At 42.0% G+C, this 24,736-nt stretch overlaps 1 protein-coding gene across 5 annotated transcripts in view; it reads left to right on the top strand.

Annotated features, from left to right (window-relative positions):
* Nucleotides 1-24,736, top strand: part of dgkg (diacylglycerol kinase, gamma) — a 517,080-nt gene that overhangs the window by 452,127 nt on the left and 40,217 nt on the right. For all 5 annotated transcript variants that reach the window (XM_073046856.1, XM_073046861.1, XM_073046859.1 and 2 more), the window contains one exon: nt 8,314-8,515. In XM_073046856.1, the coding sequence (XP_072902957.1) occupies nt 8,314-8,515 (202 nt within the window). The remainder of the gene's footprint in view (nt 1-8,313; nt 8,516-24,736) is intronic.

Below are 24,736 nucleotides of genomic sequence, written 5' to 3' on the forward strand. Positions count from 1 at the left end.
TAAAATGATCCAGTGTGCCTTATTCAGTTTGTTATGTTCAGGTTTGAACTAAAAGAGGCTTGCAGTGTTGCCAAGTAGCAAGTCTGATGATTGAGGAAGTTTTAGCATCAACAAAAAGTGACCACAAAATTATGAGAGGAAGGAGGTAGAATATGAGAATGAAGTAGAAAAAAATTATAAACATTGACTTGGAGCTTCTACAATCAGAAGTGAACTAAATATGAATTTCTTCTGGAAGCAAAGTTAATCCCTTTAAAGATCATTCCTTTTAAAATTTTGCTTTGAGAACACCAAAAGCAACATGCAATGGTATAACTAAGCAATATCTCAATCAATGAATCAGGTTAAGGTTCTGAAATCTTACCACATCTAATCATGCCTTCTGGTTTAAGATGGTGCTGGTGAAATGCAGTGAGAACTTGCTGGCAGCAAACAAAACTAAAAGTTTCTGTATTAATCTCAGAAATGATCACTGCAATCAGTAGCCTGTAACTTCCCTTTTGGAGTTGAGCTTTTGAACCGCCTGTAGGAGCTGGCACGTTTGTGCTGTGAACTGAGGTCTCGAAGGGAGCAGGGTGGTGTGGTGTGATGGGTATGGGCCAAATCGAGGCAGCAGGATCCGGACCTGAGAGGGTATCAAAGTGGCAGGGCCCATGTCCGAGAGCGAGGAATGACCCGAGGTTTAGCCGATTTAAGCGCCAGGCCAAACTGAAAAGATCAGGGTGTTGGGGCCGAAGGATAGGAACAGGCCGGTGATCAGCTTGCTGCTCCGTAAAGTTTACTCGTCTTTGCGCTGAACTGAGGCCGTGGCCTGCAGCTGGCGGGCTCCTGGATCGGCTGCAGTGATGACTGGCTCTGTGGCTGTGGACTCACTTTTGTGAACTTGATTTCTGACTGTTACTTGCTTACTTTTACTGTTTGCACAATTTGTTTTTTCTCTGCATATTGGGTGTTTGATGGTCTTTTTTTTTAAATGGGTGGTGTTGGGTTTCTTTGTTTTGTGGCTGCCTGTCAGGAGATGAATCTCAAGATTGTATGTAGTATATATACTTTGATAATAAATGTACTTTGAAATTCGAACTTCGAAGGTGAAAACAATGAGAGCAGCAGCAGGCTCCAAAAATATTCCCATTCTAAATGAGACCCCCCCCCCTTCCTCTTCCCCACTCTGACCTTTCAACCCTTCTCACTTCCCCCTAGGTCCCCACCTCCTTCCCTCTTCTCCTATGGTCCACTCTCCTCACCTATCAGATTCCTTCTTCTCTAACCCTTGACCTTTCCCACCCACCTGGCTGCACCTGTCACCTTCCAGCTATCCTCCTTCCCTTCCCCCCACCTTTTTACTCTGATCTTTTCTCCTTTCGTTCTCAGTCCTGAAGATCTCACCCCAAAATGTTCAATGGTTATCTATTTCCGTAGATGCTACAAAGAAATGTAGAAAACCTACAGCACAATACAGGCCCTTCGGCCCACAAAGTTTTGCAGAACATGTCCCTACCTTAGAAAGTTCTAGGCTTACCGATAGCCCTCTATTTTACTAAGCTCCATGTACCTATCTAAAAGTCTCTTAAAAGACCCTGACATTCTGAGTTCCTCCAGCATTTTTTGTGTGGGCTGGGGTCTTTGATTAATTTGGCAGCGAGAACTGCAAACAGAGTCCATGGAGGGGAGGCTGTTTTCCATGATGTGCTGAGCTGTATCCACAACTTTCTGTAGTTTCTTGCAGTGTTGGGCAGAACAGTTGCCACTCCAAGCTATGATGCATCTGAATACAATGTTTTCTATTGTACTTCAATAAAAATTAGTGAGGATCTAAGGAGACATGCCAGATTTCTTTTGCCTCCTGCAAAGTTGAAGTGACAGATGTGCATTATTGACCATGATGTCTACATGGTTTCACGAGCACTAGCTACTGGTGATATTCATTCCTAGGAACTTGAGATTGTCAACCGCAACTCCGCTGATGTAGACAGGAGCATGTGCACCACCCACCACTCCCCCCTCCTTTCCCTGAAGTTAATGACCAGCTGTTTTGCTTTGCTAACATTGATGGAAATGTTGTTGTCATGACAGCATGCAACTAGGTTCTCTATCTCATTCCTGAACTCAGATTCATCATTATTTGAGATTTGGCCCACTGCAGTGATGTTACCTGCAAACATGTAGATGAAGTTAGAGCATGATCTGGCAACACAGAAGTTATAATGAGCTTTAAAAATGGCTTAGGCAAATAATCTGTAGCTACGTTCATAGTGAAAGTCGCACTAAAAGCATCAGAAATAGTAAGCAACCAGGTGTAAGAAAATTCAGGAACTTTAAGCGATCGTAGTTAAAGAAAATCCTTTGGATAACCATAAGAAACATGAACAGAAGTAGAACTATTGGCCCTACAGAACCACTTTGCCATTCAATATAGTAATGGCTATTCCAACCTTTGCTTCAATACCTCTTAATTCCCTTGTAGTTGAAACGTTTGTTAATCTCTACAGATGGTGCTCTGATTGATTCCATCGCCACAATTTCTGAAGTGAGTAGAGCTGCTTCCTCACCCGACCGCAATCCAGGTTCATTCCTGAACTCCGGTCCTATTTGTGTGGAGTTTGCATGTTCTTCCTGGGTTCCCTACAGTTTGCTCCCACATCCCAAAAGCTTGCTAGCTTAACTGGTCACTGCAAATCATCCCTAGTGTGTAGTTATTTTGGGGGAGTTGGTGAGAATTTGGGGAGATTAAGTTAAAATGTAACCCAGTAGGGGAATGGGGCTGTTGTCCAAGTTGCTACCTCCTGTGTTGTATGGAAACATATGTAGAATTACAATGACTGGTGACCCTCTAAAAGAAAAAATTCCCCCTAATCCTCAACTCAAGTGGCTGCACCACGATCCTGAAACCATGCCCCGGTCTCATGTTGCCCACAGGGAAAGAATCGTTTCAGCGTCCATCCTGTTACTGACCCTCGAGTGGTTAAATAAGATCACTTCTTAGGTCTGTGTACTCCAACGAGTGCAGATCCAAACTGCTCAACCTTTCTTCATATGTCAGCCCTTTTAACCCAGGGATCAGCCTAGTGAACCTTCCCTGCAATGCTGCCAATGCAAGTATATTCTTCCCAAAGAGTAGAGACCAAAACCCCTCAAATGTTATTGAGGTGGCTACAGAGATGATGGATGCATTGGTGGTGATCATCAAAAACTCCTTGTTCTGAAACAGTCCCAACAAAATCAGCAGAAAAACAAGTGTAACACCATTATTAAAGTAGGGATGGAGGAATAAAGTAGGACACTGTTGATTAATTATCCGAGCATTAGTTCTCAGCAAAATTCTAGAGTCACGGTTTATTTTATGCTCATGATAACTGAGTACTTAAGAAAAAATGTCATATGATTAGGGAAAGTCAATACTGAATGGTTTTATGAAAGGGAAATTCTGTTTGACACATGTGATAAGGTCCTTTGAGATTGTACAGTAGCTGGAAGGAGGAATGAGTGTACTATATCTCAATTTTCAAAAGGCATTTGATAAGGGTTCCAAACGAGATTGCTACATAAAAAAGGGCTCAAAGTAAGGAGATGGACTGAATAAAGCACTAGTTAGTGAAAACAGAGGGGTGATAGTGTTTATTTCAGGCTGGCAGGCCTGTGATGTGCTACAACGATCAGTACTGAACTTAAGCTGTTTGCGTTGGATGGAAGAGGGTAACATATCCAAGTTCACTAAACTGAGAGCTAGGTAGGAAGTGAGTAGGGAGGAGGTTACAGTGGGATATAAACTGATTAAATTGATAATTTTAAGGGATTGCAGAGTGCAGGAAAACAGGAAGTTATTCACTTTGCTTGGAATAATTTCCAAGCAGAAAGAAACTAGTAAATATGTACGAGTGAAACTAGTAAAAAAGATTTGGGATTCATGAGATAAAGAATGTGAGCATTAAGGTTTGGCATGCAATTATGAAAGCAAAATAGTATGTTGGCCTTTGTTGTGCAGATGTTGAAATACAAAGCAATAGAAGTCTTTGATACAATTATAAATGGCTTCATTGACACCATGCGTAGAATACTAAATATGCTTTAGCAGGACGAATACACTTGCCATAGAGTAGAGTCATCTGATTCCTGGGATGCGTGGATTGTGCTTTGAGAAATGACTGAATGAAATTACCCTATGTAAGAATCCGAATCATTTTATTTTATCACTGACATACGTCATGAAATTTGATGTTCGTTTGCAGCAGTACAGCACAAAACTCTTTAAAAAAAAAACTAAAATTTACAATAAAAATAAAATAAATATATAAATAGTGTAAAAAAGGAACAATGAGATAGTGTTCATGAGTTCATGGACTGTTCAGAAATCTGATGGTGAATTGAGAAATGAAATATCTTTATTGTCATTGCATAGTACAATTTGTCATGCACCAATACAGCGAAAATGAGTTTGCAACTCTCGTACTCAATGTTATAAAACAACAAATAAAATAAATAAACAATAAATAAAATCAAGTAACCAGCCAATACAAGCAATGTCCAGCAGTACAAAAGCGCAACTCAGATGCATGACAGCTATAAAACCAGTATTAAAAGTAGCAATATAGCAAATTTGTGGATGATGCTTGATCGATTGGTTCAGAGCAATTACAGCTCTGGGGAAAAAGCTATTTTTCAATCTGGAAGTGTGGGCATAGAAAATCTTATAATATCCACCAGATGGAAGAAGTTCAAACAGATGATTGCATGAGTGTGTATTGTCCTTACAGATGCTTGTAGCTTTCCTTAGGCAGTGTAAGCTGTAGGTGTCCTCCAGGGCTGGGAGCTGTGTCCCAGTGATCTTCTGTGCTGTTCCTGAAAGTTTGAGTGTGGATCTTCAGGTTCCTGTATCTCCTCCCTGCTGGTAGTAATGAGAAGCATGTGTGTCCTGGATGGTGAGCATCCTTAATGAGGTTTGATCCTTTGAGATGTTAACATCCAGGAACATGAAGCTACTCGCCCTTTCTAATACTCTCCTCTCAATGAGGACTGGTGTGTATTCTCCCAAATTCCTTTTCCTGAAGTCCACAATCAATTCTTTGGTCTTGTTGATGTTGAAAGTAATCAGTCAATCTATTTCACTTCCAATATGCCTCCTTGTCACCATCTGAACATCTGAGATTCTGCCAACAACAGTGATGTCATTGGCAAGTGTACACATGGCATTTGAGAGCTGTGCCATGTCATGAAGTTAGAGAGAGTAGAGCAGTGGGCTAAGCATACATCTTTGAGGTGCACCTGTGTTGATTGCCAGTGAGATGGAGATGGTGTTACTGATCCACACTAACTTTGGATGCAATTGTAAAGAGAGGTACAGAGGCCCATGGTTGAAGGTTTTTGATGAGTACTAATAGGATTATGATGTTGAACACTGAGTTGTAATCAATAAAAAACGGCCTGACATAGGTATTGCTGGTGTTCAGATGGTCCAAAGCTGAGTGGAGAGCAAGTGAGACTGCATCCACTGTAGAACTGTTGTGACAGGAGGCAAATTTCAATGGAGTTAACTCTAGCCATGACCAACCTCTAAAAGTACTTCATCACAGTAGATGTGAGTGCTACCGGTTAATAGTCATTGAGGCATTCAGTCTGTTTTTCTTCGACACCAGTATGGTAGTGCCCTTTTGAAGGAGGTGGGAAGCTCTGACTGCAGCAGTGAGAGATTGAAGATCTCCTTGAACACTACAGCCAGTTGGTCTGCACAGGTTTTAAGTATCCTGCCAGGGACACCACTGGGCCTGACACATTGTGAGTGTTCACCCTCCTGAAGGATGTTCAGGTGTCAGCTTCTAAGATAGAGATGCAAGATGCTGTGGGGATTTGCAGAGCTGTAGTTTCAATTTCCTTTTGAAAACATGCATGAAATGCATTGATCTCATCGGGGAGTGAAGCATCACAGCCATTTATGCTGTTAAGTATTGCTGTTTAGGAAGTAATGGCTTGCAAACCCTGCAGCAGCTATTATACCGACAGACAGACATACTTTATTGATCCCAAGGGAAATTGGGTTTTGTTATAGCCGCACCAACCAAGAACAGTGTAGAAATATAGCAATATAAAACCATAAATAATTAAATAATAATAAGTTAATCATGCCAGGTGGAAATAAGTCCAGGACCAGCCTATTAGCTCAGGGTGTCTGACATTCCTAGGGAGGAGATGTAAAGTTTGATGGCCGCAGGCAGGAATGACTTCCTATGATGCTCAGTGTTACATCTCGGTGGAATAAGTCTCTGGCTGAATGTATTCCTGTGCCTAACCAGTACATTATGGAGTGGATGGGAGTCATTGTCCAAAATGGCATGCAACTTGGACAGCATCTTCTTTTCAGACACCACCGTCAGAGAGTCCAGTTCCACCCCCACAACATCACTGGGCTTACGAATGAGTTTGTTGATTCTGTTGGTGTCTGCTACCCTCAGCCTGCTGCCCCAGCACACAACAGCAAACATGATAGCACTGGCCACCACAGCCTCGTAGAACATCCTCAGCATCGTCCGGCAGATGTTAAAGGACCTCAGTCTCCTCAGGAAATAGAGAAGGCTCTGACCCTTCTTGTATACATTTGATAGCGTCTTTCTCTACGAAATTGCCTTTTCATTCTTATGATGGTCTTAGGTTGTACTTGAACTTCTTGTAGAGTTCTAGTTTGTCAGTCTTGAAAGTCACATATCTAGGCCTCAGCAGACTACAAATCTGGATTATCCATGGCTTCTGATTTGAGTACGTTTGGTATTTTCTTGAAGGCACACACTCATCCACACAGGTCTTGATGAAGTGAATGACAATTGTGGCACATTCACTCAGATCCAAAGATGAATTCTTGAATATGGTCCACTCTTCCAATACAAAGCAGTCCTGTAAACGCTCTCCTGCCTCCCTTGACTGTACCTTTGTGGTCCTCACCCCTGTTGCTGTGGTGCTCAGTCTCTACCTGTATACTGGGAATGGAAGCATGGACAGCTGATCGGAATTGGCAAAGTGCAGGCATGGGATGGCACGATGGTATAACAGTAATAATGTTTGTGTTGGCTCTTCTGGTTCCACAGATGTGTTGGTAGTAGTTTGTCAGAGATGTCTTCAACCTAGCCTGGTTGAAGTCCCCCACAGTGATCACATTGCAAACTTCAAACTTGTGTGCATATCCAAAGTGCAGAGCATTCTCCTCTTATCGTTAGATGCTGGTCTCCACTGGCCTACAATTGAATCCAAAATTGGCTTAGAAATAGGAGACCGGGTGATGGAAGAGGGTTGTATTTGCCTGTGACGTGGTGTCACACAAGGAAGAGCACCGGCTTAGATGTGAACGTACTATAGAAAGCAAGAGCAGCAAGTTCACAGATAACAGGAAGATTGGCAGAGTTGTTGATAGTGTGGAAAATGGTTTTAGGCTGCAGGGATATATTGAAATGGTGTTGAAATGGGCTGTAAGATGACAGACAGAGTTTAATCAAGACAAGTGTTGAGTTGATACAGTTTGGGAGTACATATAAGGCTAGGAAATATACCATCAATAGGGTTCTTAGGGAGTATCGAGGAACAGAGGTTCCTTGGAGGTTGAGGGAATATGACTGAGGTTGAGGTATATAAAATAATAAACAAAATATACCTCAATATGGTACTGTTATTAATTTTTGGAGTGACAACTCAGATCTCTGTTCACTGTCATGAGTGTCATGAGTTTAGGTAATAATTATATTGCTGCCAAACAAAACAAAATCTAATTTTAAACTTAAAGTGTAATAAAGTAAATCTTGTATTTTTTAATCTTTTGGATGAAGATCATCAAATCAAGTTTATTGTCATTTTACTATCTACACATATACTGTCAAACAAGACAATGTTTCTCCGAACCAGGATATAAGGCACCATGGTATACATAACACACAATAACTTATGGAAATAAGGATGAAATCTACAGATGGATTACACATAAATAAACAAACTAAAGTGTATAAATTAAATATTGTAAGGTACAGAGCACATTAACCAGTAACACTTGGAATGCAACTTGACAGGGAGTTCAGAAGCCTAATGGCCCGAGGGAAGAAACTGTTTCTCACCCTGATCGTTCTTGTTTTTATGCAACGGTGTGTCCAATCTGATGGTAGAAAGTCAAAGAAGATGCTGGATGGATGGATGAAATGACAATAATTAAATAGCTCTGAAAATTGTAATCATTGATGTATGGTGGTATAACAGAGGTTGTTGTGTGTCTTCCTTTTGACTTTGGAAGATTATGTTGATCAGTTTCGCAAAAGAGTGTGATGTTTTATGATTTGTATCTTCCAGTGTGATGGTATTGTCCTTGATCTAAGTAACACGTCACTAGAAGGAATCGCAATCCTCAACATTCCCAGTATGCATGGAGGTTCCAACCTTTGGGGTGAGACAAAGAAGCGAAGGAACTATAACCGTATGAGTAAAAAGGTGCCCGAGAAGCTCTGCTCAACAACGGTGACAGATGTGAAGGAACTGAAATTCTGTGTGCAAGGTAGGAAATCCAGTGTGCCATTTAATTTGTGAGTTTCTATTTCGTGTCAGACTGAGCCATCAGTCAATGTTCACATTTTAGTTACATAAATGTTGCATTAGCACATGATATAAGTATGTTTCAAGCAGTAGATTCTAGATTGTAAAATACACTTTAACTTTCCCAGTACACGTTGTTTTGATTGATTCTGTTTCTCTGGAGCTCATACTCGATCTTTAAAAAAATCATTTTTTTGTTGGTGTCATTGAATTCACGTATACCAGATACATTTCCAAGTAGCCATTCTCTTTGTGTGAACCCTTTCAATGAATATTCGCCACACGTGGCATCACTCAATAATTCCACAGCCAATTTCCATATAGCACTTCTATGGGGGAGGGGAGTGGGAATTTCAGTATAAAAATGAGCAAAGGAACAATATTGTATTTTCATCTTCTTATCCCATGGTGCTGATGTGAACAGTATTTTGCCACTTCTATCAACTGTATCTGTCCAAATGCTTCCCAGATTCACCTTAGCAACAGGAGCATTACATATGGAAATAAAATATACTGATCAAAGTAAACTGTGTCTAGTTGCCAGAGTTCTTTGAACTTTTAGCATACACTTACAGAGCAGATTTGATGGGCCAAATGGCCTAACTTTACTCCTATATCTTATGGTCTTATGATCTTGTTGTGCATCAATGAACAACTGATAGACAACAGTGAGTAATTGATTAAAAATATGAAGGCAATACCTGTACTGCAAACCTTCCCTCAGCTCGGATCAACAGGAAGGAATTAGTCATTCCTGACAACCCAGGGAGGAGGGGTGGTTAGTTGCTCAGGAGGCTGGGGTCAATTAACTTTCATTTGGCAAAAGAGTCAAGTGATACAGAACAAAAGCAGGCAGATGGGGTTGAGCTACAAATCAGTCATAACATAACTGTATGCCAGAGGTTGTTGAACAGATGGATATGGGTGGGTCAATTCCAGAGGCAGATCTAACAATTGTGCGGGAAGACAGTGAAGATCGAGAAGTGACCCTAATAATACCATGTGAGGGATTAACAAAGAATGTTTCCTCTTTGTGAGGCAATCTAAGAAAAAGGTTAAAGCGCCATTTAGGACTGAGATGAGAACACTTTATCTCAAAGGACCGTGTAGATGAGTAGAATTGAGACTGAGTTAATGGATTTTCAGTATGAGATATAGCAATGGGTTAGGACGATGATCTTTGTCCTATGTTGATATGACGACAGTGCTGCTAAGCCTTTGTTTGCTACTGTAATCCATTACTCCTTGCTTGACTTGTGGCTAAATGATCTGCGGTAGATTTCTTCATTGAGTAGTACAATATGTTTTATCATATCCCTCAGATTCTGTTCTGGAACAGAGGAGTTATTTGATGAAACCAGTGACATATAATCAGAAATGGCATCATGAGCTGCCAAAAATCCTGTCCAGTTGAATGCCATGTTTGCCCAGTAACCTTGAAGCAATAAGTGTATAGCTCTACACTGGTTTCCCCTGCAGCCCAACCCCCCAGCCACCATCCTGCACCCAGTTTTCCCAGCACTGAAGTTTTAATTGTCACATGGCTTTTGATTGAAATATCAGGTTTAAATCTCTGTGCCTACAGAGTTCCCTAGGAATAGTTATTACCCTACAACCATCAAGCTCCTGAACCGTTGCGTGGATAACTTCACTCACTGCAACTCAGAACTAACTCAATAACTTGCAAACGTACTTTCAAGGACTTCCACAACTCATGTTCTCAGTACTATTATTATTTTAAATTTGCACAGTTTGCATTCGTTTTGTACATTATTTGTCAGTCTTTGTTTATGTATAGTTTTTTCATAAATTCTATTGTAATTCTTTATTTTTTCCTGCAAATGCTGGCAAGAAAATGAATTTCAAGGTAATATATGGCAACAAGTACGTAATTTGATAATAAATTTGTTCTCACTTTGAATAGTATCCCAGCATGAGCCTATGGCTCCAGTACGTGAAAGGAAAAACAAGGGGGTGGAATGGTAGGAGTGGCTGCTGTACTGCCGGAGTGACCTTGCTCCATACTTTATGACACCTGCCTGCTTTGATGTGTTGCAATATTATACTCGCCTTTCCTACTGAAGTGACCATTTTCCCTTCAAAGTGTTGAGTACTGAGATTGCAGTGCCTGGAGACATGTTGATCTAGCAACAGTGACATTTCTAAAGCACACTTCTCATGCTGAAGATAATCACAAAACGTTTTGCAGAGACCTGCTCTGAAAATGGACATAAAACAATAATTTCATATTGTGGGTATTGTGAGTTGCCAGAGTGGGTGTAATTTAATCTTATTTGAATACAATGTAAATCAATTAATAGCAACACTCAGTATCATCTTTCATCAACAGTTCGAAGGTTACAGTGCCAGACATTTATTGCTCTTGAGCCTTTGAAGCTGGGTTCAATCTACCTCAGAAGATCATTGACAAGTGCAAATTATAGGAAAAGTCCACATGCATTTTACTTTATTCTTTATTCAAACTTCTGTACTTCCCACAAAGTTGTGCTTCCTGTCTGGTGCCGATTGTTAAAAATTCAGACCGATAGCAAGGAAACAGTAAAAGTCTAGCTGTACATCAAAGAAATCATACACTCAGCTTTACTTGCACTGATAACTTAAGAGCTGACTTCCATGAAGATTTTAAAACATCTTGAAATGCTGATTAATTTTTATAATTTATCTTAAAATTCCTATGATGTTATGTTTCATTTCGAACATTTAGGATTAATGAATACAAGCATTTAACTTCCAGTATTGTCTTTTGCATTCTCCTGGGAAAAGTTTGTTTGTGGATGGCAGAAACAAGCTCATGAGAAAATAGCAAAATCGTTTTTTCAATAACCTTAATTTGTATTTTATCCCAACTGTAAAGTTGAACAAATTTACCTCTTAACACAACATCTGACTCTTTCTTCAATGAGCTCAGTGTACTGGCCATAAACCACACTCTATGTCTATGACAACAACTTGAAACTGTTGATCTTGTTCTGGTTAAATAAATAAACATCTGCTAGTAACCTAAATTTAGTTTTCAGAATCCTTCACCAGCCAGTTTATTCTTGCTGTTTAGGCATAGCTGAAGGTATTCTTTCAGACCTGCTTTCTGGGGTTATTACGGCATAGCAGGAAGCCAGGCAGCCATCTGTTCAGCCTCATTACAGGAGAGTCACCTTTCCAGAGAATTTAACACAACCGATTGGTTAGCGTAGTTCAGCTTCTACCTAACATGATGATGAGGTCCTACCCATCATAGTCATGCTTCTTCCCATCATCCCTTTGACCATTAGGAGTTGGATTGGGTCATTGGCCCACTGAGTCTGCTCTCCCATTCGATCATGGCTAATTTATTATTCCTCTCAACCACATTCTCCTTCCTTCTCCCCATAACTTTTGATGGTCTTACTAATCAAGAACCTTTCAACCTCCACTTTAAATATACCTATTGCTCCAACAAAGATGCTGATCCCTCCTCAGCAAAGCCAAGCTCCCACTTCCCACTTTGCCACGGTAATCTTCCCTTCCCTCCGTCAATGTCAGTAGCTTCATATGGCTATATGCTTTGTAGTCGTTCTGTAACTATGAATGATTTCAAAGAATTGTTCTTTGTTTATTGTTGGGACTGCAGTTTTTAATAACTGAGGTATTTTTCAAGTTCTTTCTCTTATTCCCTTTGAAGCCTCTGAATTATCTCTGAGGCAAGGTTGCTCTGGGCCTTCTCCACATATGAACCAAGAGAAAGAACAGTGGGCTGTTGATTCAAGGAGGGGTCTACCAAGAATACACAGAAATCTTACCCAGACCAAATCTGGCCCCAAATTCATGCCTCCCCCACTGCTTCCCTCTAATGTCTATCTACTCAAGACATCCCTGCAGAGATTATTAATGCATCACAAAAAAAATGACTTCTCAAGAGTCATGCTCTCCACCACTAGGCAACAAATTTATTAAAAGGTGGTCTGGCATTATTTTGTTCCCATTCTACTTAACTAGCTTCTAAAATAGGCTGATTTGCATTGGACAGCGCACTGTTTACACAAAGGAATGAAACATTTGCATTAAACATTTTCTCTTAACCCATAACCACCACTAATGCATTCTCTGAATTACAGCAATTTCTCATAACACATAATTTCAATCAATGATAACATTGTCAGAACTGAAATGCTGTTGATCTATCACCAGCCTTACAGATTCCAGAAACTCTTGATTTTTGCCTTCTGGTTTGCAAACACCAGATAGTGAAACGGGCACATTTGTAGTGCATTGCACAACTTGATGAACAAGATGAAGGGAGAAGACAGCCTATCGCTACCCGCAAGTTCTCTGTAAAAGCTCAACTAACGACTCATTGTGCACCACTGAGAAAATGCCATTCATCTAACGCTGTGACCCACTTGCCCTCTTTTAGAGGCAGTCATATTAGCTCCTTTAATCCCTGAGTTTCATCATGGTTAATCACAGTAAGAGACAGCAATCCAGAAATGATGGTCAACATCACTTGGCTGACATCATGTGGTTCTACCTCTCTTCCCATTTGGATGCTGCTGCCTGAAAATGTGCTTCACCCTTTCCATAAATAGGCACAGATTAATCGAACACTGGTAATCAAATTAGCTCTGAGAATCTATTGATGTCTGGGTTGCATTGCAGTTAGTTACTGGCATTTTCTTTCCATGTAACAATCTTTCATGGTAATTGTACATGATTTTAATATAATGCGATCTGACCAAACATTTGGTAAAGGGGCATTTGTGTTGTTTCCCTCAAAGATCGATTTCTCCTATTTGCTTATTGAGGTTGATACAACAGATCCGCAAACATCTCTCAAGACAATAAAGAAAAAGAAAGTTGCAACCGGTTCATATCCAATCATATGTCTTCGGTCATTGTGCTAATATATATTTTCTTCAAGTTGTGTAAATATTTCTCGTGTCTGAATTAAAACAAAATCACGTTGGGCGATGTAAAACACTTGCTATTTGAAATGCACAAAGGTTTGTCTAGACTTATTATCACCAGAGAAGCCATCTGCAGACTGCCCTGTTCACAGTGTACATCTGCGCTGTACAAATGCCCAAAGGTGAATGGATCTTTCCAAAGATTTTCTGCATCATTAACATCTTATTGTGATATTAATGCACCAGCAGCAATTTGTAGTGGTATAGCACCTGAAATGTACAAAGGAACTTCACAGAATTGTTATCAAAAAACAGTGAGCTGCAGGTGGAAATACCACATTAGAATACCATGAATTTGGTCCAGGTGGATTTTAAGAAACATTTTAAAGGAGGAATTAGAATTTTAGAGAGGTAATTCTTGGCTACTGAGGGGATGGTTGATGAGATTTACAGGGAGGTGTTTCCTGCTTGACATTGCTGTCTGCTGTACCTCCCTTAAGTCAGCTGCAGGGTCATCAGCTGGGGATAACCATACATTTCCTTAGCCCTGGTACATCTCCTGGTGGTGGAGCAGTGACAAGGGCATTTCCCTGTCACCCCCTGTTGCTTTGGTTATCAGTCCCCCAATTTCTGTCCTTCCTCCTCAGACACAGTCAAAAGTTGTTCTTTTCTGCCTCTTCTGTCAACTCTCTGGTGGCCTTCCTGAGCCTCGCTCCAGTCACTGCCACGTACGGAGTAATCTTGTCGTCGATGAAGCCCCTGCATCCTAACTCCACAGGGTAGATGATGGTCCTCCAGCCAGCTTCCTTACATTCAGCCTCTTCTGCTTGTGGGCAGGCTCCAATCCCTCCTCCCATGGGATGGTTAACTCAATGAAGAGGACTGTCTTGGCCATGGACCACAGTACTATGTCTGGACGGAGAGAGACTGAAAATATTTCTCAGGCTGAAAATATTTATACATTTCTAACTGTAGCAGTATTTTACTTTTCCAGTGTGATTTTGATGAAATAAATACAGTACTGTACAAATGTCTTAGGCACATCTACTAAGGTGCCTAAGACTTGCACAGTACTGAAGTAATTTTATGTGTTCCTTTGTATTGCTGCCCACAAAAAAAACAACTTTCATGATGTATGTGAATGATGATAGACTTAATTCTGTGGATCTCCATAGTGGACTGAGAGTGGGAAGGGGGCAAGGAGATTGAAATCATGGTTAGGAAAAGGGAAGGGAGAGGAGAGGGAGCAGGAAGCACCAGAGCAACATTCTGTAATGATCAATAAACCAATTGTTTGGAATCAACTGACTTTGCCTGATGTCTCAGGGCTGGCTATGTCTCCACCCACTCCACCCATGTCCCTGGCACTCCTCATCTGCCCACACGCCTTCTGCAGAACTCTACCCTCACCATTCCCAACATCCTTTGTTTCTGTCAGATTTACAGACTCACTCTCTGCTCCCACTTTGGCATATACAGTACTGTGCAAAAGTCTTAGGCATCCTAGCTATATACAAGGGGTGATTGATAAATTTGCGGCCTAAGGTAGACGGAGTCAATTTTAGAAAACCTAGTACATTTATTTTTCAACATAGTCCCCTCCTACATTTACACACTTAGTCCAGCGATTGTGGAGCATACGGATCTTGGACCTCCAGAAAGTGTCCACAGCAGGGGTGATTGAAAAGTTCATGACCTAAGGTAGAAGGAGATGAGTTATACAGCTCTCGTTACATGCACATGCAGTTCAATTCTTTGAGTGATTATGCAGAAAGTTTGAAGTTAATAACTCATCAGTTAATTGCTCATCGGGGTGATTGATAAGTTTGTGGCCTAAGGTAGAGGGAGATGAGTTATTAACTTCAAACTTTCTGCATAATCACTGAAATAGTTGAACTGCATGTGCATGTAACGAGAGCTGTATAACTCATCTCCTTCTACCTTAGGCCACAAACTTATCAATCACCCCTCATATATGTGTCAAAGACTTTTGCTCAGTACTGTGATTAAAAAATATATCAGCATAAAGGTGAGAGACAAATGCTCTGATTTGAATCAAGTGCTTTATCATGACACAGTGCAGGGATTATGGGTGGGTGGGACAGTGTAAACTAGGATGAGAGCTGCAGTTTTTGGATGGCATCATCTTTAAAGAATGAGGAAAGTCAGAGGAGTGTACTGGAGTTGTCCAGTTTCGGGACACGGGTGAAGGTTTCAGTAGCAGAAGAGATGAGGGTGGACAGAGCTGGGTAATGTTATACAGGGAGAAATAGTGATCCCGATATCACCACGTCACCTAGTTCTGAACAGTCAAATTCAGATTCAGACAACTGGCATGATGGTCAGGGAACAGATTAATGGTCCAGTTTTCCCACCTGTTAGTGAAGAAGAAACATTTGTACATTCAGTAGAGGGTGTCAGGTAAATAGAGATACAATTTTGGTTGAGAGAGGTACAGCTGAGTACTGCCAGTATACATGTGCTTTCACGTGATTTTGTCAAGAGAGCAATGGGACAACAGGTTAGTGTAGGCCAGTGATCAATCCACATAGGTATAGCTGTCTGTAAGCGGCAGCTAATGGGAGTTTTAGGTAAGATGCTCATCAATTTGGAAGGCTGTAACAGATTCAGTGACCCTGGTGAGGATCAGAAACGAGCTGGTAGTGTGCAAAGACAGAGGGGTTAAGGTTAAGGTCCTGACGAAGGGTCTCGGCCCGAAACGTCGACATCGCTTCTCCCTATAGATGCTGCCTAGCCTGCTGTGTTCTACCAGCATTTTGTGTGTGTTGTTGTTTGAATTTCCAGCATCTGCAGATTTCCTCGTGTTTGGGGGTTAAGGTTGTTTTTATTTTAAGTACATTGATGACAGAATTGAAAAGGAAAGGAAAAGAGCGGCATATAGCACAATTTTCTGTGCTTTCCTTCCCGGCTTCAATGATCTGTGTTCAATTCAGACCTCATCTGTCGCCTGTGTAACATTTGCATGTCCTCCCCTTGAGTGCATGCATTTTCCCAGATGTGGCAGTCTCTCCCAGTATCTGAAAGACATGCGAATTGCAAGTTGCACCGTAGTGTACGGAGGTAGCAAAATAAATAAGAGTGGTCAGCAAGTGAGAATAAGTGGCAGGCTGCAAGGAAATGAGGAGAAAGTGAATGGAACTGATGGAGCTAGCAATAGATCTGATGGGCTGAATGGTGGTCATTTTTATCACATACAAAATTACACAAGAAACAGAGTTGCTAACCACTAAACACATCTTTCCCTCCACTTCATCCTCCTCCTTCTACCAGGATTGCTTTCTAGATGACTCCTTTGTCTTCTTGTCCTGCTCCACAGACCTCCTGGGCCTTATCACTGTAAGTGCTACACCTGTCCCTATACCTCCTCCATCACTACCATTCAGGGCCAAAAACAGTCCCTCCAGAAGTGGTGGCACTGCACCTGCAAATCTGACGAGTCATCCACTGTATCCAGTGCTCCCGGTGTGGCCAAACCACTGCCCCCCGTACACCCGCCGTAGATTAGGGGACTTCTTCATTGAGCACCTTCACTCTGTCCTCCACAAAAGGCAGGATTTGCTGGTGGCCACCCATTTCACCTCAACTTCCTATTCTCATTCCAACATGTCAGTCTATGGCCACTCTCAATATAGAGGAGCAACAACTCATATTCCATCTGGGTAGCCTCAACCTCAGCATGAACATTGATTTCTCTATTTCCAGGAATTTCTCCCCACTCCTCCTCCTCTTTTTTTGCCATTCTTCATTCTGGCACCCCTCTCACCTCTTCTCTTCATCCATCCATCATACCCCTCTGGTGCCTCGCCTTCCCTTTCTCATAAGGTTCAAAGTCCTCTCCTGTCAGATTCCTTCTTCTTTAGCACTTTACCTCTTCCATCTATCACATCCCAGCTTCTTGCTTCATCCTGTCTCCTCCACCCATCTACCTGGTTTCACTTATCACCTGCCAATGTGCTCCTTCCCCTCCTCCACCTTCTTATTCTGGCTTCTTCCCCCTTCCTTTCCAGTCCAAGGGAAGGGTCTCAGCCAAAACTTTCATGACTTTATTCCTCTAGACTACACAAATGCTGCCTGACCTATTCCAACAGCATTTTGTGTGTGTTTCTCTCAATTGAATCCCCTGTGCTGATGATTTGCTGCATAACCAATGAGGGAAGACTGAGAAGATGATGCTGAATCATTTGGTGTAGTGGCTCCATCTTTGGTCCATAATCTACGTAGACAGTTGTCCGTGATATCACCCAAAATATGTTTTGGCCAAAGGCAGGGTGCTCCTTTACTGCCTGCAGTTCATGCCAAACAATATCATTTTACGAACTAAGTGATGCAGTTTGAGTTCAACACGTTTCCTGCTTTATCCAGACAAAATCTACACCAGGTCACAGCTTCTTACAGCCTGGGAAATTGTTAGTTTTCTCAACTGTGAATGGCAGATGGCTGTGTCTGTGTGTCAACCTCAGGATTAGTCTTCATTTGTGGTGGTTACTGCTGCAGAGTCGTCTGTGGCCACGTGTTACCCAGATCCATGCATTAAAGGAGACCAGTGCTGCAAGGCTGTGAAACAGTGAGCAATGACCTCAGGCGCCATACCGCAACAGGAAATTATGTCTTCCTAGAGGAGAATATTGGACAAGGGAAGGAGAAACTCTGCTGGACAAGTAACAGCTGCTTTAACATTGGATTGGCAAAACAGTTGATGTGACTGATCAAACATAAGTTATTTGTTAAGCGAGAGTTTAATAGTGGCTTCGCTAGTCTTTTGCTGGTTTTGCATTGTGTTCAGTTGTCAGTTAAAGCAAATTCCCCACCTGTACTGAGAAAATTCACATGAATAAGCATTCCAGAATTGTTCCCCATTTACACTCCACTAGAAACGACAGGTCAGATCCATGAGAAGCAGCTGACATCACACACAATAGAGCCACAACCCCTCCTTCCCACCCCACTGCCAGGATCTACAGCATCGTTTATCTCAACTTTTTTTGTGTGTGTTTCAAAGCTGTTATGCAGCCAGCAGGCACAGCCTGCAACAAAATGATTCATCCTCACACAAAGGAAGAATTTGAATTTATCACATCCTCAGGGCATCCCATGTGCTTCACAGCCTCTGAACACTTATTCATGCAGTCAAAAAGGATTCTAATGCATTGTAGAAAGTCTAGTGATTTCTGACAAGGTCATGGTGGTGAAGGCCTGTAAGCAAACTTTACTCACTTCTCTTTAAAACCGCCACAATATGCCTTAACTGTATTCCAATTGTCTCTTAAATGGCTTTGTAACTTTTGTCCATGGTACTGTATGTAAAAGTTAATTCCAAGTGTTGATCACCTGTGATACAAAGTACTTCCTGGCACCTGCTCTCAGCTTTCCTTATGCTAGTTTGAACCTGCCAACTTGTTCTCATGCTTTCATTACTCTTTAATTTTATAAGTAGCTTTCTCTATCTAACCTTTGCATTCCAATGTAAACTTCTAAGTTACAAGACCCACAGCCGTCTGGTTTCAAAACTAAAGAGCCTCAAGGCTATAAATGTTCAGTTTGTTGTTGAATGGATCTGTAAAACTGATTGCTAAGTGGGCTCAGCACTAGGAAATTTAAACACAAGAGATTCAGTAGATGCTGGAAATCTTGAGCAAGGCAAACAAAATGCTGGCAGAGCTCAGCAAGTCAGGCAGCATCCATGGAGGGGAGTGAACAGCTGACATTTCAGGCCCAGACCCTTCATCAGGACAGGGAAAGAAGGCAGCAGAAACCAAAGTGAAAGGTGATGGGTGAGCTGAGGTGAGGGGAATGAAGTAAGAAGCTGGGCGGGGATGAGGGAAGGGGCTGAAGAAGGAGGAACCCAATTGGAGAGGAGAGTGGACCATGGAAGGAGGAGGGGAACCAGAGGTAGGTGACAGGCAGGTGAGGAGAAAGGGTGAGAGGGTAGCCAGAATGGGAACTGGAAAATGGTGAAAGAGAGAGCAGAGAGAAATTACTGGAAGTTAAAATCAGTGATACTGGAAATTAGAGAAGGCAATGTCACACTCTTCTAATGCTGGTTATGTACATGAACCTTTAGCCCTCCCACAGTGCTTTCAGTTGGCATGTATTGCAAGCTTAGCTTTGCTGATGCAGCCCTGTTGTGTCTTTATGGGAAGGAGAAACAGTTTGGGCCTCAACCAAGAAAACAGATCTTAGAGGAAGGCCTGCTTGAATACTGTTTAAATATATCAGATTCTTTCCCGAGCCACTCAAAGGGAATCACTATGGAGGACAACATTGATTATGGATTATCGTCTGATGCATCAATGATTCAACTACAGTTGCATTTTGCAGCTAACAACCTTCCCTTGGAGGTTGTGACCCCACCTCCCAATCTCTCTGATCCTGGCCCTGAGAGCCCACCCAGATATCCGATCTCCCTGTTATTCCTACCAAAGAGCAGTACCTTTCCTCACTCTTCCAGAGGTTGCTGCTGCTTTTAAAGCTCCTGCAGTAGGAAGAGAGTGTGCCGGTAAATGTACACATTTTGCGAGATTATTTTATCACTTAAGACTGAGCAGCTGTGCCATTTGCATGTACAATTCCTGGCGTGCTGGAGCAGAAAACCCATCCTCCACCTTCCTAGAAGAAACAGACACGAGGTCTTCCGGCAGCATTCCTTTACTACACTTTCCTATGCACCAGCCTGTTTCTAGCCCCAAGCTTTGTAGCCATTTCCCTGTTTATTCGAACAAGCTATGTTTGGGAGGGGGAATCATGTTCCTGAACCACTGTGATGCTTAGTGTAAAAGTACTCCCAAGCTGATAATCGCTAGAGAAAGATTAGCTTTTCAATAACCATAGAGAAGTGGGGACATATCCAAATCAAAATCTCGCTCACCTTGGCGAGTAGGATTTAGGAAACCCCCTCCCCCCCCCAAATGCATTCTACATGGTGAGAGTAGAACCAATCAGGGATAGTAGAGGAAACATGTGTTTGGGGTCAGAGATGGTAGGGGAGGTTCTTAAGGAATACCTTGTTTCAATATTCACCAGCGAGAGGGCTCTTGATGTTTGTGATGATAAGCATAAAATAGGCTGCTATGCTAGCACATGTTGGAGTTAAAAAAGACGCTGTGCTGGAACTCTTAAAAAATACTAGTATAGATACATTCTGTCCGCCAGAAGAAGCAGGATTTCCCAGTGGCCACGTATTTTAGTTCCACTTCCCGTTCCCATTCCAATATGTCAATCCATTGCCTCCTCTACCGTCACAATGTGGCCACGCTCAGGTTGGAGGAACAATACCTTATATTTCACCTGGGTAGCCACAAACCTGATGGCATGAATATTGATTTCTCAAACTTCCAGTAATGATCCCCTTCACCATTCCTCATCCCTTTTTCCCTCTCTCACCCTATCTCCTTGCCTACCCATCACCTGTCTCGGGTTCTCCTCCCCCCCCTTTTCTTTCTTCCGTGGCCTTCTGTTTTCTCCTATCAGAATCCCTCTTCACCAACCATGTTTCTCTTTTACCAATGAACTTCCCAGCTCTTTACTTCATACATACCCCTCCCGGTTTCACCTATCACCTTGTCTCTCTCCCCTCCCCACCTTTTAAATCTACTCCTCAGCTTTTTACATCCAGTCCTGCTGAAGAGTCTCAGCCTGCAACCTCGACTGTCCTCTTTTCCAAAGATGCTGCCTGGTCTGCTGAGTTTCTCCAATGTTTTGTGTGTGTTGCTTGGATTTCCAGCATCTGCAGATTTTCTCTTGTTTGAGTCCCTGGGGCTGGATGGGATGCACCTCAGATTAATAAGGGAGCAGGAGTAGTACCAAATGATTTTAAGGTGGCAAATAGAATTCCTTTGTCCAAGAAAGAGAGTAGGGATCACCCTGGAAATTAAAAGCCAGTGAGTCTTACTTCATTGTTGGGTAAATTATTGGAAAAGTTTCTTAGAGACAGAATTTACGAGCATCTGGCAAAGCATTGTCTGATTAGGGATAGTCTGCATGTCTTTGTGAGGGGTAGATGAAGCTTCATGAGCCTGATTGAATTCTTTGAGGGTGTGCAAAGCACATTGATGAAGGTAGGGCAGTGAATGTGGTGTAAAGTGTTTGTTAAGCTCCCCCGTGGCAGGTTCATTCAGAAACTCATGAGATCCAGAGAAACATGGCTTTCCCATAGAAGGCAGAAGGTGGTTGTAGATGGAGTATATTCTGCCTGGAGGTCAGTAGTCAGTGGTTCTCCACAGGGATTTATTCTGGGACCACTGCTCATTGTGTTTTTATAAATAATGAATGAGGAACTGGAAGGTTGGGTTAGTAAGTTTCAAAGTTAATGTATTATCAAAGTACATATATGTTACCATATACAGCCCGGAGAATAATTTTCTTGAGGGCATGCTCAATAAATCCAAGAAACATAATAGCATTAATGAAAGACCACACCCATCGGATGAACAAACAACCAATGTGCAAAAGACAACATACCGTGCAAGTAGAAAAGAAATTATAAAGTAGTAAATAATTAAGCAATAAATATCAAGAACATAAGATGAAGAGTCCTTGAAAGTGAGATCAGATTGTGGGAACCGTTCAGTGATGGGGCAAGAGACGTTGAGTGAAGTTGTCCTCACTGGTTCAAGATCCTGGTGGTTGAGGGGTAATAACTGTTCCTGAACCTGGTGGTGAGAGTCCTAAGGCTCTTATACCTTCTTCCTGATGGTGGCAGCAAGAAGAGAGCATGGCCTGTGTAGTTGGGGTCCTTGATGATAGATGCTGCTTTCCTGCAACAGGACTCCATGTAGGTGTGCTCAGTATTGGGGAGGGCTTTACTATGATGGACTGGGCCATATTTTTGTAAGATTTTCCATTCAAGTGTATCAGTGTTTCCATTCCTTGCCATGATGCAACCAGTCGATATACTCCGCACCAGACATCTATTGGAAGTTTTTCCAAAATTTTAGATGTCATGCTGAATCTTTGCAAACTTCACAGGAAGTAGAGGTGCTGCCATGCTTTTTTCATAATTGTCCTTACATGCCTGGGCCAAGACATATCCTCTGAAATGATAACACCAAGGAATTTAAAGTTGCTGATGCTCTCCACCTATGAACCCCTGATAAGGACTTGCTCATAGACCTTCGATTTCCTCCTCCCCTTGAAGTCAATAGTGAGCTCCTTGTTCTTGCTGACATTGAGTAAGAGGTTGTTGTTGTGGCACCAGTCAGCCAGATTTTCAATCTCCCTCCTATATGGTGATTCATCACCACCTTTGATTCAGCCTACAGCAGTTGGTGTCATCAGCAAATCTGAATATGCAGTTGCAGCTGTTCTTATCCACACAGTCATACGTGTAAAACGAGTAGAGTAGGGGACTAAACACAGCGGTGTGATGCACCTGCTCTGCTGGAGATTGTGCAGAAGATAATTGTTGTCAATCCAAACTGACTGGAGTCTTCAAGTGAGGAAATCAAGGATCCAATTGCACCAGAAGGTATTAGGGCCAACGTCTTGAAGCTTATGGATTAGATTAGTTTTAAGGGGAGAATGTATAGCTGTAATCAATAAAGAGCATACTGATTTATGCATCTTTGATCTCCAGATGTTTCACGGTTAAGTGAAGAGCCAATGAAATGGCATCTACTGTGTTCTTGTTACACCAGTAGGCAAATTGGAGCTGATCCAAGTTGCATCTCAAGCAGGAGTTGATGTATTTCATCAACAACCTCTTAAAGCACTTCATCACAGTGGATGTAAGTGCTGCTAGACGATAGTCATTAAGGCAGGTTATCCATGAAATTTTTAGGCACTGGTATAGTTGAAGCCTACTTGAAGCAGGTTAGTACCTCAGACTGCTGAAGTGAGAGGTTAAAGATATCAATGATCACTCTAACCAGTTGATCAGGACAGGTCTTTGGTACTCAGCCAGGGCCGGATTCTTTCTGTGGGTTCACTGTCCTAACTACTTATAATACATTTCTTAAAAAAAACTATAGTAAATGTTGGAGAGGCAAATGAGGGCAAAGCTGAGTCAAGGATCAAAGTATTTGAGTGTGAGGCAAGGTTGAGGCATGTTGAAGACAAAGTCAGGGCAAGTGGAGCAGCAGAGAGGCAGGTTTGAGACCCGTCCACCCAAACTGAGAGTGAGGTTTGGTCGATCTAAGCACTGAGCCAATTTGGAAAGGTCAGGTACGTGCTGAAACGTAGCAGCAGCATCTGGGCCTGGAGAGTATCGACGTGACAGACCACGGGTCCTAGATCAAGGAACAGCCGATGTTTGGATGATTTAAAAACCAGGCCAAACAGATTGAAAAGGCCTGGTGTCAGCACCAGAGGTAAAGGTCAGGCTGGTTCTGTTCGCTGTTCCAGAATGTTTACTCCACTCTTCCCTCGGCTGAGGCTGTGGCCTACTCCCGCTGCTGCAGGCTCTGTGACGTTTACTCCGCTATGTGCTGAACTGAGGCTGTGGCCTGCTCAGGCTGCTCTGGGCTTTGAGACTGAGGACTCACTTACATTCTAAATGCTTTTTGATTACTTTTTCTGTTTGCATAATTTGCTTTTTTCTCTCTCTCTGCACATTAAGTGTTTGATGGGCGTAGTCATTTTATGGTCTTGGGTTTCTTATTTAGTGGCTGCCTGTAAGGAGACAAATCTTAAGGTTGTATAATGTACACATACTTTGATAATAAATATATTTTAATCTTGAACTACAGGATGCCCTCCCATCGTTTCTCATGCTCATTTCTCAGGCTGGAAATGGCTAACATGAAGCGGCATAATATTAAGGTGACTGGAGGAAAATAAAGTGGGGATGTCAAGGACGAGTTCTTTACACAGAGAGTGGTGGGTGCATGCAACCCCTGCTATGGCTGATAGCAGAGATGAATACAGTAGGTACATTTAAGAAACTCTTAGATCGACACATGGTTATAGAAAAATGGAGTACAATGCAGGAGGGAAGGGTTAGATTGATATTAGAGTGCATTGAAAGATCTGCATAACATTGTGGACTGAAAGGCCTGCACTGTTCTGTGTTCTAAAAATGCTATTCCTGTAATGTTTTGGCATATTCTTGAAGTGATCTTCCAGGAGTTATTGCAGATCCTATCGATGGTACATTCTGCACTGCTGAAGGAGTACTGACCATGCAGGCCAGTCAGTCACGTATGATACATTGTACTATTGTTAATCATTCGTCTCATGTGCACAAATGCTGAGCATTCTGTACCTCTCATTGTAAATGCTGCCAAAATTTGAAGGGTGAAAATGTGAGCCATTTCATAAAGAATCCT

Source organism: Hemitrygon akajei, chromosome 5 (assembly GCF_048418815.1).
Source record: "Hemitrygon akajei chromosome 5, sHemAka1.3, whole genome shotgun sequence".
Lineage (NCBI taxonomy): Eukaryota > Metazoa > Chordata > Chondrichthyes > Myliobatiformes > Dasyatidae > Hemitrygon > Hemitrygon akajei.